Source organism: Chroicocephalus ridibundus, chromosome 1, assembly GCF_963924245.1.
Source record: "Chroicocephalus ridibundus chromosome 1, bChrRid1.1, whole genome shotgun sequence".
Classification (NCBI taxonomy): Eukaryota; Metazoa; Chordata; class Aves; order Charadriiformes; family Laridae; genus Chroicocephalus; species Chroicocephalus ridibundus.
In genome coordinates, this window is record NC_086284.1 from 152,610,942 (window position 1) to 152,628,865 (window position 17,924).

The following is a 17,924-nucleotide window of genomic DNA, read 5'->3' on the forward strand; positions in this document are numbered from 1 at the left end:
GCCTCATTCAGTTTATTAATTCTAAATATATACAGAAAATGAATTGCAGTCCCCATCAACATCACTCCAATACTTTACAGCAGTTGAGAACGTAACATTCATCAGAAAATTAAAACAATGTCCCACTTTCTCCCAAACACTGTACAAGAAGAAAGTTAAAAGACTACAGATGACTATGAACCTGAAAAAAACCTACAAACTTTGCAGATTGAAATATTTGTAGCTTCAAATAAATCTACACTAAAGAAAATAAAGGCCTCCATTTTTAGTGATTTTGGGAGCCTTGTTAATGCAAATTGTAGCCAAGATTAGCAGGTCAAGAGATCTAATACCAGGTCTTATGTAATTTACCCTTAGTTTTTATTATTATTCATTTAAAATTCATCATGGGGTATATTCAGTGCGTGAGTGAGTGAGTACTGAGGACGGACACAATGATGAACAAAAAGCTCTCATTTTGAATGTAGCTTCATTACCACTCATGCCATGAAAGTGCTTCAGTGTACTACAGACATCCAGAGAAGATAATATCTGCACAAACCAATGCCTTTTGCGTTAACAAAGCAGTGCTTGTGAAATCAAAGGCTTGCAACGTAAACATGAGATGACAAAGTGTTTAGACAGTGAAGGTGAACATGTACCACCAGAAGATTTACAGGTGCTTCAGCTAGCTTAATCAGAGAAAAGCTTCTTGAGGATAATAAACCAACTTTGAAGAAAAGATCAGCTACTGAACACTGTTAGCATGAATTGACGTGTGTGCTGCGCAGCACCCGGTTAGGGCAGTCTGGTTTTAAATCCAGATGATTCCAGTAATTAGCAAGCCTCCATACATTAGCATTAAAGTACTCAGAGAGTTTCTAAAAGTTTAAAACCACTAACTATGCAGCAACTTTACAAACGTCCTCTCAGAAGATGTAATGAAAGCTACTTGTAGAAGGGGAAGTAGCTCCCCAAGTTGTTGTCAGGCTTGTTGCTGCAATATAGATGCTGCCAGTGAATTCATTTCTTCTCAGTTCAGGCAACTACTTGCAACATGAACAGCTGTTGCAAAGAATGGCAAAAAGCAACCAGGCCTGGACAAACAAAAAAGTTGGTGTAGTAGCAAGGGGGGAGGAACAGGGAGAGCAGATAAAAAGGATTAAAGGATTTGGGAAAGCCATGGGTAAGTAGAACAAACAGAGACACTATTTTAATAAAAAAACACATGCTTCAAAACACATCAAATCTGTGTTCTGAAATCTGAGAGGTGCAGATCAGTGTCTGTGGATGATCAGACACATTTCTGATCAGGGTAAGTCAAGGTGAATCACCCCCTTACATACAAAGCTTTTTCTAACCAATTTTACATGCTCTTTCCCCCACGCAGAAGATGAAAAGACAGTTGAACTTATTAAAAAATTACTTCTCTGTCCCACTTCATGCTCTTAATCTTTGTACAAAGTGACACGTAGGTATTGCCCAACATGCGTGGTCACAATACAGGGGCAATACAGTTACCACTTGCCTGATGCTCTCTTTAACACGCCATTACACATCTTTGGCATTTTCTCCCGTGTTGGAGGTAAGGCTTGCATTCCTAGCAATGAGCTGTGCAGCTTATAATCATAATTAAATCAGAAGGCCTGGTGACCTGATCAGACTGAAAAGCTGGCCTCTGGATTTCAAGTCGGTGATGCCAATAACTGCCTTCCCACTGCAGAGTGAAAAAGCTATGTTTTTACACGGCTTTGTAGGGGTTGGCAATGCCATCATTGGCCAACTATAAACGCAGAGTCCTGAACTTATGTCCTGGCAAGTAAATAGAAAAATAAATGGTTTTCAAATATTTGGCATTCTAAATGTATTTATTCATTCGTGGAAGCTCTCTCCACGTGCTAGACACTCTCCAGACATCTGGGAAGGCACAGCATCTGCCTTGAGGAGCTCACTCCAGGCTGGACAAAGAGATAACTGCACAGAGGTTAGGGAAAGTGCCACAAAAGGGATTGTTTGCAGTTTTTCAGACCACGTTTTTCTTCTTTTAATAATTGAAGATATTAAACAGCTCTTAGTATTTATTTTAAAAGCACTTCAGTTTACCTTAAAAAACCAAAATCTCTTGGCTGCATTCTGTTGGCTGACATTGACTCCATAAATGTTTCAGTAAGCAAAACACATCAATGCCATTCCCTGGGCTCACACAATCTAGCATTTATTTACACTGATAAAACATTTTAAATATTTATTACATGTGAACAACATTGCTTTTTATACCAGGTCAAGCCCTTTTCAGCCTCTAGAGGACTGCGCCAAAGGTTTAGGGCACAAGTGGGGAATGGGGAAGAGAGAAGGAAAAGAGCTTACACCAACCAACATTGATCTTTCCCAAAGCTATGGGAAATAGACTGTTAGGGATGCTTCAGGTGTTTTAGAGCTATTATATGACGCTGTATTTTCCTCTCAGGAAGACAATCATGAGAGGGGCTGGTTGCTGTCTCATCAATTCAGGCAGTTATTGAAGAACGTGCATGTAAGCATGTAAGTGTCTGTACCTAAAAGAATGGGATTACCTACATACCCCATTGTGTACTTACAAGCTTTCTTGGATTTTGACCAATGCTCAGCAAGATGGCACAAAAATACCCGTGCACTGGACCTAGCTGCTAAAATGCACTTGGCATTGTTGCACTGTGGAACACATCCAAGGAAACTAATGGTAGGTTGGTCTTAGAAAAAACATTTGGGCCTTTCCAAGCACAGCTCTATCTCACATTTTCACGTGTCTTCAATTTTGGATCAAACTTGGTTTGCTGGACAGGGTAGCTTCTTGTTCTAATCATATTGGTAGTCCAGATCTTCAGAGAAAGCGTATCCTGAGTCTACTCCTTCACTGATTCTGCCTAAACCATGGTGCTGCCCGAACCAGGAGTATGAGCAGGCAGAGCCTCATACAAATGACCTTCTGGGAATAAGCAGGAATAAAAGGGAAAGGAGAGGACTTTCAACTCCATCCATACCTCCCCCGCCTCCTGACACGTACACACACACACACACATTTTTGTACTTAAGCCAGTGCCAAGGGTGTGGGAGGTAATTATTTTTCTGCTAATATAGTTCAGAAGAAAACTACTACTTTCTGCAAGCAAGGAGGAAGCAGGGGAGGGTTTGTGACTCAGCACAGCGCCTGAGTCAGCTCACTTCTGGGAACCACTCTTAAGTGGTAGAGTTTATGCACCATCCCCAGCCATGAGCTAGGCCTACCCACAAATCGCAGTTATTTCTGATGATACACTAAGAGACTGCCACTACAGTTAGCTCTATTTCCAAAGCATAAGCAATAGAACCAGTAATATTCCCCCAAGTGGATGTTTATCAGTTAATAAACATAGGCATTGGCTAAGAAAATTTAAAAACATTAATTATTCATAACTTTGAAAGGTTTTATAGCAATTTTAAAGGAAACAACAGACATTTTTATCACAAAATGGTCCGCAGTCATGGTAAGATATCTTAGATAAGTGCATCTGCAATGATTCGTGAGGGAAAACATTGAGGACTTTCTTCACCAGTGTTGCGAAGGGAACTGATATGGCACAGTTCAGTTAAGGACAGCTGTACAGAAAAAAATCTGGGGAGGTACTCCTTTGCTGTCTTGCTGGAGTCTCAAAATATTAGTGGCAGATTGCTAGATAAAGCAAATTCTGTGGGTGTAGTGCAGCGTTCTTGGGGCTGCAGATGTCATTTCTATTTCAAGAATAATAGAGAGGGTCTTGGAATAGGAAGGAAAGACACGACACAGGACAGAAAACTAGCTGAAGTGAAAAGAAAGAAAAACTAGGAAAGACATTTCTCAAGCTGAACAGTGACTATTTTGGAGTAGGTAATGCCATTTAAACATACACGAACATACAATTCAAAACCACGTGCTGGAATAAATAGAAAGTTTTGGTATCTTCTCCCAGTGTTCTCATTCCTCTACTTTCAAACCACGTCTTCATTGACGTTTCAAACTGAAATACACACATAACACACAAAAGGGGATTCATACAAATGGGCATATGTACGCGAACACAATTGTTTTATATTTGTCAATACTGCCCTTGCCTCATCATTTGAGGTGAGATAGGAACAACAGAACAAAAACAAAAGCCACAACAAACCCCAGCTCTTCCTTCTGGATCCTTTTCTCTTGGGAAGCAATCCATCTTCAGTATCCTCTGCTTGTCAGATTAACCTCATTTAGACAGCCAAAGACGACAGCTTGCCCGCAGCATGCTGGCCACACAGCCCCAGCTTTTGGGTGCATGAGGAAGACAGTGGGATAAATGTACGCACTGCCTTTGGCTCTTTGCCTCTCTGATGGGAGAAACCTGTACTGCCACTGATAGAAGCATCCTTCTCCCCTCTGGTGGGAGGGCTTTAGCCTTTTTTAATACCTTTTTGTTCAAAGTACGTAAGTGTTCACTTTCTTATAAAGTTACTTGCTGATTAGAAGACCTTGCTCATCTTTCCAGTCCCAACACGTTAGGTAGCTCCTATAAGCTCTACTTTATTCTCCAGCCATTTGATCTTAGCTCAATTCAGCTGAGGATGAGGTCCAGGCACGATCTACAGACTTTTAATGTTGTTTTTTTTTTTAAAAAAAAAAGAAGTATAGCATCTCTCCTGTGCAGCTATCTGCATACGGAGAAAGAGCATGAATAGAAAAGCAGCAGCTACCTATTGAAAATTGCACATTACAGAAAAAAAGACAATTTTGAGCAAAAACACAAATGAAGTCTGCTAAGTTAACTTTGAGGCTGTTTTGAACAAAGACCACAATGCGCTGTAAAGTAGTCTTATACTGAGAGGGGGGAGAATGAGGTCGAGTATTCAGTGCCAGACAAGGACTCCTAAAGATGGGCTGAAAGTGAAGGAGGTAAAGGGCATGCAGGAGCCCTGGCAGTTCCTAGGCCAGCAAGGATCAGCTGTTGCCCTTTCCCAGGAAATAACTTTGGTTTTCTGCTGACAGGATGAACATGGACTCTCTGAGAAAACTGTTCTTGGGGTCATTGTAAAGGTTTTATCTATACTTAATCATTGTGAAAGATCACAAATAGGAAGAACTTTTATTCGCGCCTCTTGCTACAGAGCTATGCAAAACCAAAGACAGCCTGGCCAGAAGACTGCACCCGTTCTCAGTGAAATGATCCATCGCACTTCCACTTTTTTTAATTTATTCTTGCTCAAGCACAACTGTGACAAAGACTTTCAAGCTCCAGTACAGGAGCAAATTTTTGTCTAGCCCTGTCCCACTGGATTCAGTGAGAAAACTTGTATAGGAATGTGTCAAAATGCTGTAATGTCTTTAGTCTGGTCAAGTGAACACAAAAAACCCCAAACCAATAGTTAGGTAACCTCTGAACTGAGATAACAATTAAAGAACTTTATTTCAGAATGCCAAACGCTGTTTCTACGCAGCTCTGAGGAATGACTACACACATTACTCTGTCCTAAGGATGTAGTTTTTGAAACAAGGAACTATGGACACCTGTAAGTGCCAAAGCATCATGGTAGCAGGAATGGGCTCAAAGCACTTGGGTCTCAATTGTGAGCATACCAGTGTTTAAGTGGAGGACGAATGACTGTTGAGTTACAAATACCTTTGTAAAGTTGTCAAAATCTCAGGGTCATGAACAGTGTTATTTTTAACTGTATTCTCATAGCTCTCCAGGTAAGTGGACATTACCCCTTTTTTTTCACCACTAAATAATCATAGAATAATAGAATCGTTTGTGTTAGAAGGGACCTTAAAGATCATCTAATTCCAACCCCCCCGATATTGAAGAATATTTTAGTTGTCTGAGCTCCTTCTCCTGATGCTCTTCCTAACTTATCACTTGTGAACAGGTTTAGAAAAGGTAAAAGCTAGCAAAGTAACAAATGTTAACCGGGATCCTGCAAATGCAAAAATGCATCCAGGGATGATAATATTACAGTCTTATAGTACTTGGAGAAAAATACTTTGATGACAAAAATTGCTCTTTTTGCAGATTAAACGCTCCACGCCTATCATAACTGGCATACCATGAGCTACACTAAGTTTTACATCCTTATGATAGAAAAAGGGCAACAAAATACAGGATAAACCCTCAAACTTTTTCTTTAAATGGCTATTTATGTAGAAGTGCAACACTGTTTATGACAAAAACAGGCTATATAGCCCTAGAGAATAAAACTCACTCCACCTTTTAAATTTAGATAGCGCTTAATGGGCATATTTGGGACTAGGCTCTGGAGAGACATAGCATGACATTTTCAAAATCGCTGTCATTTAGGGTTTTCAGGTGTATTTTGAGAACCTAAAAATAGAAAGTTACCTGATCAGGTAATGAAAGAATCGATGTGAACTACACATTGTGTGATCACTGCTATATTACTGTCTTGATACACACGCGGGATTTGTTTTCTCTTTTTAAACTATTAAAAACGCTGTTAATGAAAACGCATGGTACAATGATAAAATCCTTGAAAAGATATGGCCAGACAAACCTGAACAACTTTGTCTCTTAGTTTTAAAAAAGAGTTTGTATTTAGGGACCCATCTATTCAGTAGTTAATCAGTCCCATCTCTGAATACCTAAAACTCCAGCTTTTTTTCTTTTCCATGCTGAAAAGACTGTTGCTTTTTATTTTTATAAATCTGATTAGACTTAAAACTCTGCCTGAAGGCATCAGATAATAAAATAGCTTTAGGGGAAAAAATGCCTTCTGATATAATAAGCAAAACCTTCTTTAGCTCACTAGGTAGCTCCAGTATGTTTGGACATAAAAATTAATGGTTACAGTTTTCGCAAAGATGTATTTGTCAGATGAAAGAATGGTTCTTTATTGATATTTACTTTAACTTTCTTTGTAGCTTTTTTATGACTTGCACAATTAAAAAGATTTTTGTACAGGCTGTATATATATTGCTGGAATGCATCGGCACTAAACATTTAATTATTTTTAATTTCCTTTTACATATAATAAGCTGTCAAGAGGGCATCGTAAGGCTCTCCTGCTGCAGACTGAACAGCTAAATTAAATTCTTTACAGATACAGAAGTCTACAAATATAAATCCAAGTGGAATTTGGCCCCCTCCAAAGTAAAGATTTTAAGTGAAATAACGATCTCAACACTGGAATGTGAAAAGCAAAAGATGGGCTAAACCTTGAGTTTAAATTTTCACCTATATTGTGAGAGCAAGGGTGAGACTCAACCCTAAATTCTTTCATTGGGTGCTACTTACACTAAACAATGGAACTGTTAGATTTAAAAAAGGCCTTCATAAAGCTTGTGTATATGGATATACTGGTTTTATTTCTGACAAAGACATCAAACCTGATTAAAAGGGACTTTAGCTTTTAGTAACTGCCAATACATATTAAAAACCAACGTACAGCAACAACCTATAAGAAAACGTCAATTGCAGAACAAGGAACAACATTTATTGCAGAAAAAGTCAACCAACAGCCAGTGCAAAACAAGACAGAAATGTCAGCCAGGCTGTTAGTTTAATGTGTTAGCAGTAATATAAAAGAAATCAAACTAACAGATTATATTTCTAAGATCTATAGCATTTGATATGTCCCAGTTCTCACACCAGGTGTGTACTACTGCCTTCAAAAAGGGAAGTCCTCTGCAAGAATGGTATCCCATTGAAAGATGAGACGCTTAAAGAAAATTTAGAGAGGAGGTTTTGTAATCTGATAACAAAATTGAATTTCTAAGGATCTTTCCACTCCTAAAGAAAACAAAAAATTTAGTAAGACTTATGAAAAAAGTGACAAAAATAGAGTTTTTATAATTTCTTCTATTTCTTTTATTCCATGAACTACTTTCTGTCAAAAATGCTTCTGATGTAAAAACGTTGAGCAGCTTTAGCATTAATGAAGTTGAAAAAAAGATTCTTTGCAGAGGGCTAGCAGATGTTTTCTGAATTGTGATTGATGTGGTAGGGCAAACCAGGAGAAGATAATCTAAAACTGAAAAAATAAGAGGCGTAGCTATTCAGACAACTCAGAAAAAATCGTTGCAACAAAGGGCAAAACACATATGGGATAGGTTATTGTTACATGTGTTAAACAGGAATTGGATTTGCTTCTGGGAAAAAGGGAGATTAAGAAAGATGTCTGATCTCCTTCCCGTTTCCCTGGCAGAAAGAAAACTTTGATAACGTGTTAAGAGACTGGGCGGGTTAGGTGTCCTGTAGTTTGCCTTTGGTCTTTACTTCTCCATGATCAGAACAATAAATTATTTGTTCCATCAGTGAACATATTAAGCACAGAAAAGTTTCTTAGTTGTTCATACCAGCCGATATTCGCGTGTTCTGAACTAGCACAGTAATACCAAGCAGACGTAACTCAGAAGGCAATATCTGATTTTGGAGAAGCCAGATTAAAGAGAAGAGGGAAGGTCTCCAATAGATTTATGTAGCCACTGAAATTTTTAAATATATTTCCTCAGATTTGCCTCCTCTTAGTTCAGTGTGCATTGTTTTTTTTCCTCCTATAGCACTTGTACAACATGCAATATTATTACAAATTCAGATCGCATCTGAAAAAAATAACTTCTTTGGAGACTAAGCAGGAGATTTAAAATTTATTCACTGGTTGAGAGAACAATCTGACTGGTCCGCTGCTCTGTGCTTTGCTGATATTTTGATAATGCTTTGTGAAAATCACAACAATGGCCACAGGCATATAACAGTGCTTTTGGAAGGCTGGGGCAAACGGAATTAATTGAAATGATGCCATAGTCATGGAGCATCCATGTATCGCCTCGTGTCCTGAGCATAACACTCTTCTATGAACTCTCTTGTGTCCCACGTCTGAGACAAATGCTACCCAGAGTGTGTTAATCACTTCTTCAAGACAGGATGAGAAAGTTTCAGGCATGTTAAAAAATCCCAACAGTTTATCAACAAATGAATAGACGTACACTCATTTTGGAGAAAATGAACAAAGGACTTCAAATCATTCCTTACAAGTTCTTAAATTAATAAGCAATGCAAAATTTAGCCAATTGGAATCAAAGTATGAAATGTAAGCTTGGGATGACATCAGATGCAGTAAACGTCATCTGGGAGGCAATGTAAGAAGAATACAGAGCAGACCACATCCTTACTATTTTGATGTGGAGCAGCAATATCTTCCCTTGCCCGTCACGGAAGCAGCAACAGCCAACAATTACAAGTGAGCAACTGGGAACCCAGCACACTCCTGCTGATACGAGTTAGATACAATCTGTATGTATACTTCTGCTCCTTTATGGTACAGACAAAAGCATATCTAAACAACAACGCAAACTGTTCTTAGGAGACAGCAGATGGCATTCTTAGATTTTTCAGATGGTTTAGGACAAGCATCTTGATGGCATGGGCTCTCTCTGAGAGCCATGCCCTATGTCCATTCTGAATGAGAACTCCGGGCAGTACTTGAAGAATCGAAAAAAGATGCTAGAAAGAAATTCTGATCCACCCACAGCACTTCTGAAAAACCTCTTTTTAAGCCAAGCTAGGATTTTTTGACTATCTCCACGCCTGCTCTTTGATGTCAGCGTGGGTTTTATTTTCTTCATTCGGAAGGGACTGTCTACACCCTGATGTGGTCCCACGTTATGGTATTGGGATTTTTTTGTTTTGTTCTGTTGTGAAGACATGTTGAATAATCATGCCAGCAGGCACAGTAATTGGTAGGATAAAGGCTGACACAGTTATTTGGTACATTCGTAGTTAGTGCTATTTTTAAAAGAGCTACATAGCCAAGATCAAATAATAAATATTTCCCTGTTTTCATTGGCATTCCTTAAATATGAGAGAAATCTTTATTACAACAAGAAGTCTGTGCCTCTGTGAGTAATCTTCTTCAATAAGACAAACCCATTTTTGCTACACCGAGTTAACCTCTTCTGCCATAAATGACATCATTCTACACATTGTACCACTCAAGGAAACATGCTTTAGGTCCTGATTGTGTAAGCCCTACTCATGGGAATGATCTATACCTATGGGAGATGCTACACTGGAATCAAATCACTCCCTTGTGTAACGGTGACCTAAGTAAATAAAGGACTTGCAAGCATGTGTAGAGTTTTAAGTTAACTATGAAGAAATAACCTTAATGAGGACATTTGGTTCAGACTGTTCTCTCCTTTTTTCTCCACTCCCTTCCCATTTGTAACGAAAGCAAAACAAATTGGCCACTTGAGATTAAAAACAGCTAGGCAATGACATGGGAAAGGTGATGCAACTTGTCCTCACACGGTGCTGTATGTGCTGGAGAGATGCTACAGATGGTTGAGAAGTCTTGCTCAAGAATGAAGGAGAACTTAAGAAATCTGCTTAAGAGCACGTTTCCTACAGATTTTAGAGCCCAAGAGAAAAAAAAGGAACTGGACTTGGCAAAAGCTGACATTATTAAATGCAACAACAAAGCTTAAGGCAAAATTAAGATTTGGAAGCCAAACTTTGACCAAATATATTTGCAGTAATTCCCTCTGTTGTCAATGACCTTTACCATATAGGTTTGATGGCAGTTCCTCCATCTTACTCCAGTCTTTTGTACTTGCACACAAACCTTTCACACTTTGGAAGCTTTGATCAGGCCACTTCTCCTATCTCCTCACATTGAAGGTAAGTCAGAATTCTCCAGTGGTATGCCCGTTATACCATAACCTCGCAACAGGAGGGTAAATTTAAGCGTCTAGCTCCACCAGTGAGTGTACAAACGCAAACCACGTGCAAAACAGATGACTGCCAACTATACTTTGCCAGAAGCACACATATTCTGAAAAAAATTGCCTTCCTGACTGTCAGTTAGTATTTGCTTAAAACTTAAGACTTAATATGTGCTATTCAACATATAGAAACAGCCAATGGCTCGCATTTCTTTGCCATATTCCAAAAACGCATGGTTCTTAAAAGAGATGTCATTTTGGACTTCTTGAATTGTCTGTTTATTACCTCAATTACATTATTACCTCAAATATATAAAGTGGTGTTAATTTTCTTGGTCTGTGCAGAAAACAATGAGAAATTACAGCTGAAAATTTCAATTGTGCCCTAAAAAAAAAAAGTAAATCCCAAATGCAAGCCAAATAACTGCATTGTGTGTATTTATTTCAATGGCTGCAAAACGGAATCGTTGCAATAGATTGAGCTGAGTTGTCTCAGTGGCTGGGAAGGGCACCGCAAACTCAAGTAGGAGGGCAATCACAGGCCAGACAGTCAGGTGCTGGGGACGGAATCCCCATTAGGAGGACTACCATGGTGAGTCTGACATTTCCCTACTGTCTTAAATTCAGTAAGTTACCCTGTATTTTGCTGTAAAAGTCCCCCCATATTTTACTTTCAGTGGTGGGGTATCTTTGAATTATGAGATCATACAGACAGAATTCCTCTATGACTTGAAATTATTAGATTAGATCATATTCCTTAAAAAAGGGGAGAGAAAAAAAAAAAGAAATATTGCCAGTCTTAGAGTTAAGAACAATCTTCACTGGAAAACATGGACTATAGCCTAAACACCTTGTAAGCACTTGAAAGCCTTTTTCTCTTATTTCTCCCCAAAAATGGACATAATCTAGTACACACAATGCACTTAGGCAGTGTCCCACACAGACAACACCTAGACAGAAAAAAATCCATTCCTATGACCCCTGGGATTTCCTTGCTTCACCTACCTGCAGCAATATGGCAAATTAAAAACAGATCCAACTGGAGGACTTTGCCAATCCATCACCTCTCAAATGGGCAAAACTTTCCTCATGTGTTACTCTTCTCATAGAGCCCCTGGGGATTCTTTTACTTCTCATCTTCATTGCTGGATGCGGTAAATGTGGTATCATATATACACACCTGAACGGCTCAGATATCAGGATATTGCAAGTAAAGACAGGATACTTTCCTACATACTACAAAGTTCAAAGAAACAACCTGATTAATGCCAGAGAGTTTGGGATAAGGACGGAAAAAGGCTGTGGTATTGAAAACACTGCAATGAATATAGGCTAGAGAACATTGCTGGGACTGAGAAAGCACTGTAAATTTTAATAGAGAACAGCATTTCAGGGCAAATGAGGACTAATTGCACTGAGACAGACTGAAATGTAAAAATGTCTAGATTTTTCATTCACCTTGTCTGAAGGTGCCCAATTCTCACATGAACTCATAGCAATCATGGACTTCAACAGCAGCATCGTTCCAAAAATTAGTTACACTAGTTAGTTATTCAAATACATGCAAAGGTAGTCATCTCTAGGCATTCATGCATGAAAATTCTGGTCTTATTTCATTTAACTAAAAAAAATACACTTGGCCAGTTACAAGCTGTTGTTTCACTGACAGCCATTGCACTGTCATGAGGAGGGTCTGGCTTAGGCCTTTTGCTCAAACCCTCTGTTATCCAGTTATGTGGTTGTTGCATCTCCAGTAGACAATGTAAGTACTGGTGCTAGAGACCTACCTACACTGCCTTTGAGTAACTCTCTCCCGCTAGGAGACTCCAGTGAAGCTTGAACACATCACAAGGCTAGATTTTGTGGTTCTTTAAAGAAAAAAAAAGAAAAATACGGCAAGTTTTTGTTCTAGTGGAACAGTCAAGTTTCCTCTCTAGTTTTGGTAAGGATATCATGGTCTTCTGCCCACATAAATCTGGGTGGTCAGCAGAGGACCTTATTGAAAATACAAGTACAGTGCACAACATCCACTCAAATTATATGGCTTTCAAGTTATCTAGAAGAACTTATAAATGAAGTATAGCAGATATCAGATAGGCAATAACTAGTGGCAACAATGGAGATACATGAAGTACAACATAAAGAGGATAAACAGAATGTATGAGGTGATATAATTGAGCAGCATGAATACAGGTGATGGAAATGGAATTCAATAAGTTAAATGGTCATGAGTTAGCATGTGTAGGAGTAACTGATTGCCCTTTCCAATAGTCAGGAGGGATTTTCTTTTTTAATTGGATCATGCTTCTTCATTGCCACACTGCATGCTTCTTTTTGCCCTCCTCAAGCATAAAATGTTTAAAACAAGCTTTAAAATATTTAATAATGCCAAACGGTGATAGAAAAGTAATCAACAGAAAACTCCTGACACAAAAGGGTGACTTGATTCTGTCCCTAGAAAGCTTTGCAATGCTGTACTCCTGCCAAAGGAGATACTGGGTAACAGTTTCCAAGAGACAAAAGTGATTAAGTTTTGGTATACATGCTGATTTTGCACTTGTCTACTTATGTCCGTCAAGCAAATTGTTTTCCTTCTCTCTCCTTTTTCAAACCAATATATTGATCTCAATGGCACATTAAGATGGATGCTTTAATGCACATGTGAAGTTTTGTTTGTGGGTTTTTTTTTTTTGTTTGTGTGCTTTTTGGTTTGTTTTTGTTTTAAGGAGACTGCTTTGGTACACCAGCAGTAAAGTTATTTCAGCAACTGAAATGAAGTATGCAGTCCAAGAATTATGTTAGTATGACAGTAACAGAATAGTTGTCTCGCCTGTGTATCAATGTTATAAAGTGCTTATGTCTAATTTTTGAAAGTGACTTACCACTGTGAAACCTAAATCATCCATGTGCATTTGAAAATATTCATTGTTAGTTTATAAGTTAATGCCAGGCTGAACAGACTGGGAGTGGTCATTTTTCCAGCAGCAGTACGATTTTTAAAAGGAGTTAGAAATAATTAAAAAAAAAAAAAAAAAGAGTTTGCTTAATTATCCCTTTTAAACTTTATTTGTTCACAAAGCAACAGTCAGCACTGGGATGAGAGCTGTGGGAAGTATCTAACCTACTGCTCTGCCATGCACCTCACACAGTCACAACAAAAACTGTACTTACTACAAAAAAGTTTTCAAGAAAGGAACTCAAACGACTTTTTTTTTTTTTTTCTTTAAAAAAAACCCCAAAACTCAATCAATCCCTATTGTGCTGCTTGGAAAGGTGTAAATACTTAACACCAATTTTTGAAGGTGTAACAGGAACCCAAAGACATTAAATTTGGTGCCATTGAAGGCTTCACCTATGATGCTACAACTGGCTTTGTGACATAGGTAAAAAATATCTGTCTCATCTTTTAAACAAAATGTCTATCTCTTTCCTCATGACAAGTGGTGTTATGAATGTCCATATAACCACAAAGAAGAAAAATATCATCTGTTCTCCTAAAGATTATGAAATATTTATGTGCCCAAAACAGTCACCCAGATGTAGTCTTCAGGCTTTGCTGAATTCATGACCTCAAACCCTTTTGGTTTTAGGATGCAGTAAAATAATTTGGGGGCTGGGGCAGTTTGATCCTAACAAAGATTGCCAAAGGTACCTTTGCTTGTCTGCCTGTAGGTGAACTAACTTTTCTTGTAGATGAATCACTACTTCCTGTGCTGCACGGTCCCTGAATTCTTTGCTACACAAATGTGACATTTTCTGGCAAGAGACACCCAAGTCCCAGGAACTAAGCATGGATGGGACTTAGAAAAAAGGGCTTCTCAGCTCTCAGGCTAATGCCCTCTATCCATCTATCTGAAGCTTTCAGATACCCATGTTGACTCAGGTGTCTAGCACTGGTAGCCAGTATGAGACACATAGAATTAGAAGTCACTTCTGAAAGTGTTAAACCTTGAACTTTTGTTTCAGTCTCTCCATCTGCAATATGCAGACACTAGAAATTAACTTTAGAGGGCAATTCATATATTTTTGCCCTACTTCTAATCATACTTATGTGGAAACTCTCTATATTCTGAAACAGGTCTTTAAACGCTCAAACCTGAACACAAAAGATGTCCCTCTTAAATTGGACTATTTTCTCTGAATTGATACAGAGAGGAAAAAAATCCACGCAAACTCCTTTTGACTCAGAAAAAAATATTCCATGCTGCAAGCCAATCTCTCCACCTCAGACAACCTATTTCCCAACCCCAATCCTGATGAGTTTAAGATTTGCATGCAAAAATTCACCACGTGCTTCAAAAATTTGTTTTATAAGAATCATTGTGCTTTACACTTCCTTTTTTTCCAAATAGTTGTAGTTAGATCTGGACCTCAAGCCAAACAGCAGATGTTGGGCTTTCCATGCAGAAGGTGGCTGCCAATGACCCAGAGGATCCCCTCTTCCTAATGAAATACTGCTTCCATACACTTAGAGAGAGTCTGTTAAGTGAGAAGAAACTGCAGTGCATGACACATCCATGTAATTTTAGGATAAAGCTGTGTGGGTCGTCTCCTCACAGTGGAAAAGTCTACTACGTTTTGGAAGGGGAAGGAAGCAAAAGGCATTTTTTTATGGATGGCAAAACACAGTAAGTGCAATGTTGGTAATTCACCCACTGGTGTTTATAATGTCTCAGGGACAGGACTTGAACGAGACCCAAAAGTTTGACTTCTAGACCTCTGCACTAACTTATTATATAATAACGTAATCCTGTAATGTACTATTTATGGTTGGCTTAGGCAATGTTATCTAAAAGGCCTCATGAGAAAAGTTACGCTCTAATACATATGGATGTGATAACATCTATCTAGGCTAATCAACAGGCATTTGTACAATTCAAAAAATGCACAGTGAAGATTGAGGCTGTATTAGCTACAGACCTCAACAGTCTTTCTAAAAGCCACACCAGCCCCAAAGAAACATGGTTCAATAAATACGTCCCTAGTCAGAGCCACAAAGACTAATAGAGGGTGTCTGTCAGGTCAAGTTGATGGTTCGCCTTCTTCATTGACTGGTATTTCATTGTCTAGACAAAATACTTGTTAGCTTGCATGAGGCTCCCTTGCTCTGTTCTGGTGCAAATTAAATAATTCTCTTGATGAGAAAACCCGCAAATGGCCTATTAGTCTACACTGGGATCAAGATCATATATGCATATGGGTATGAACTGTGCCAGATTTGGCTCCCTCCAGTCCTCTAAAAGCACTAGTCAAGAGACTTGAACAATAGTAACAAAACCCCTTGGTCTTGAGGAACACATGTTCTCCAAAACAGCAATAACTATAAGCACAGTTAAGTTCAGCTTATGTCAGAACAACTCTCAGAACATGTCTCAGCATAAGCAGCATGTCACCACGAATGCTCCAGTTCATAGATGTTTAAAGTCAAGCACCTTCGCCTTACCATACAGTTGGCACGCAACTAGAAAGTGCCAAAAGACTTAGATCAGAGAAGGACTAGGAAAGAACAACAAAACCTTAATTTACAGCCAGGAATTAAGAGGGTGCCAATGGAGACTGAGGACCACAGACAGAATACACTTAATGAGACAAATCTAGCCAAAAGCAGGGGTGTGTTCTGCATGGAGTGAAGGTACTGCATGGTACACGATTGTCTGCATGAATCAAACCGCTGCAGGAATCCCTAATAGAGGCAGCGCAAATCATGGATGTTAGTTCTGTATCAGAGGGGAAAGTCCAGAGTTCCCTAACAGACAGCATTTACTTTTCAATATCTTCTACTTAATCCACTGATGCCCAAAGTAACCCTAAATTGGGCACAAGGTTACCAAGCATGGCTTTTTGTGAAACCAAATAGTATTGCTATCAATTGTCTCAGTATTTTTTGCCTTTATCAGTGCTTTAGCTCCTCTCACAAAGACCCTCAATTTTCATTTAAAAAGTTTCTACCCTTTAAGGTTGTGGAGAAAAGCCTGCAAACACGGCTCAAATATAACCTAGTGGTTCAGAAAACAACTCAAAGAAAAAGAACCTCACACTTCTATTTTCCTAACAAATAAATCATGATTTTTAAGCTGATCTCCCAGTTTATGTTAACTTGACTCAAGGTTTTTGAATCAGTAAGGTTAGAAGTACTTTAAGATCTCAAACTAGCAAGCTCCCCAAATAAAAATAAACAAAGGTCTCTCCACAGCTATTCTGGAGAAGATTAACTCCTTTCCTGCTAACTAAATCTCCCATTGCTATAAACCTGGAAAGCAATGACAGCTTTAACTAACCCTCTCTACAAAAGGCCAACAGGTCCCATCTATAACAAACGCTGAAGACAAATGATACAATCCTCCCCCCACTGTGATGTCCATATTCCACCTCCACAATAGAATTACCAGACTTCCAGTTACTCATACATTCATTGTAAATAAGAAAATGGATGTTAGACTATCAAAAGCTGCTTGAGGACTTTCTCAGAGACATTACAAATAATTTAAGCAAATAAGACTAACAGAGAACATGACTGTGCCATTGCCCTATATCCTGTTCGTTCTAAATTGTTCCCAGCGCTCTTGGTCAGAACATCACATGCACGGAAGAAAATGCAGTTTCAATGAAAAAGCTCCTCTCCCTCTAAAACTGACACAAATGACCATACAGCATTTTCATCAAGGTCAAGTATTTACAATATCAACGATGTGCTGTGACCTCACAATTACTTAAAGGACCTTTAGCTTGAAATAAAGAAAATCTTGGATCTCCCACTTTCATTGTTTACAAAGGTTGCACCATCAGATTGACTTACCATGAAACTTCCATTCCGCTTCAGCTCTGGTTTGGTCGTCCTTTGATTAATATCACGTTTATCATGAATCTGCATTAATTTGAAAAAAGACCTCCCACACACACCAAAAATAATCTGCATCACGCTCCATCTTCAAAACTGTGAACACAAATTACTCCTGCCCCATATCACACCACAGACATACATAAAAGAAAAACAATGACATTACTTACTAGGAACTCCAGACACCAGCCGTAACGGCCGTAATACTCGGAAAGCCCGCAGTGCTTTAACATCGAATCCGGCACCTTTTCCTCCTATTGAATTCCCCCCATCTGCTTTGGTTGCTTGTTCTAAAATTGCACTAAAAAGCCTGCAAAAAGAAAGAGGAAACAATCTGTAGGCAGACACCAAAGCTTGGGCTAAACGGGAACAGAGATCATCATCATCATATCACCCAAACTATCT

The 17,924-nt window shown here is 38.8% G+C and overlaps 1 protein-coding gene across 11 annotated transcripts in view; it reads right to left on the minus strand.

Annotated features, from left to right (window-relative positions):
• The window catches only part of CACNA1C (calcium voltage-gated channel subunit alpha1 C), a 489,480-nt gene that overhangs the window by 177,838 nt on the left and 293,718 nt on the right, over positions 1-17,924 (minus strand). For all 11 annotated transcript variants that reach the window (XM_063318467.1, XM_063318446.1, XM_063318434.1 and 8 more), the window contains exon 5: positions 17,690-17,829. In XM_063318467.1, the coding sequence (XP_063174537.1) occupies positions 17,690-17,829 (140 nt within the window). The remainder of the gene's footprint in view (positions 1-17,689; positions 17,830-17,924) is intronic.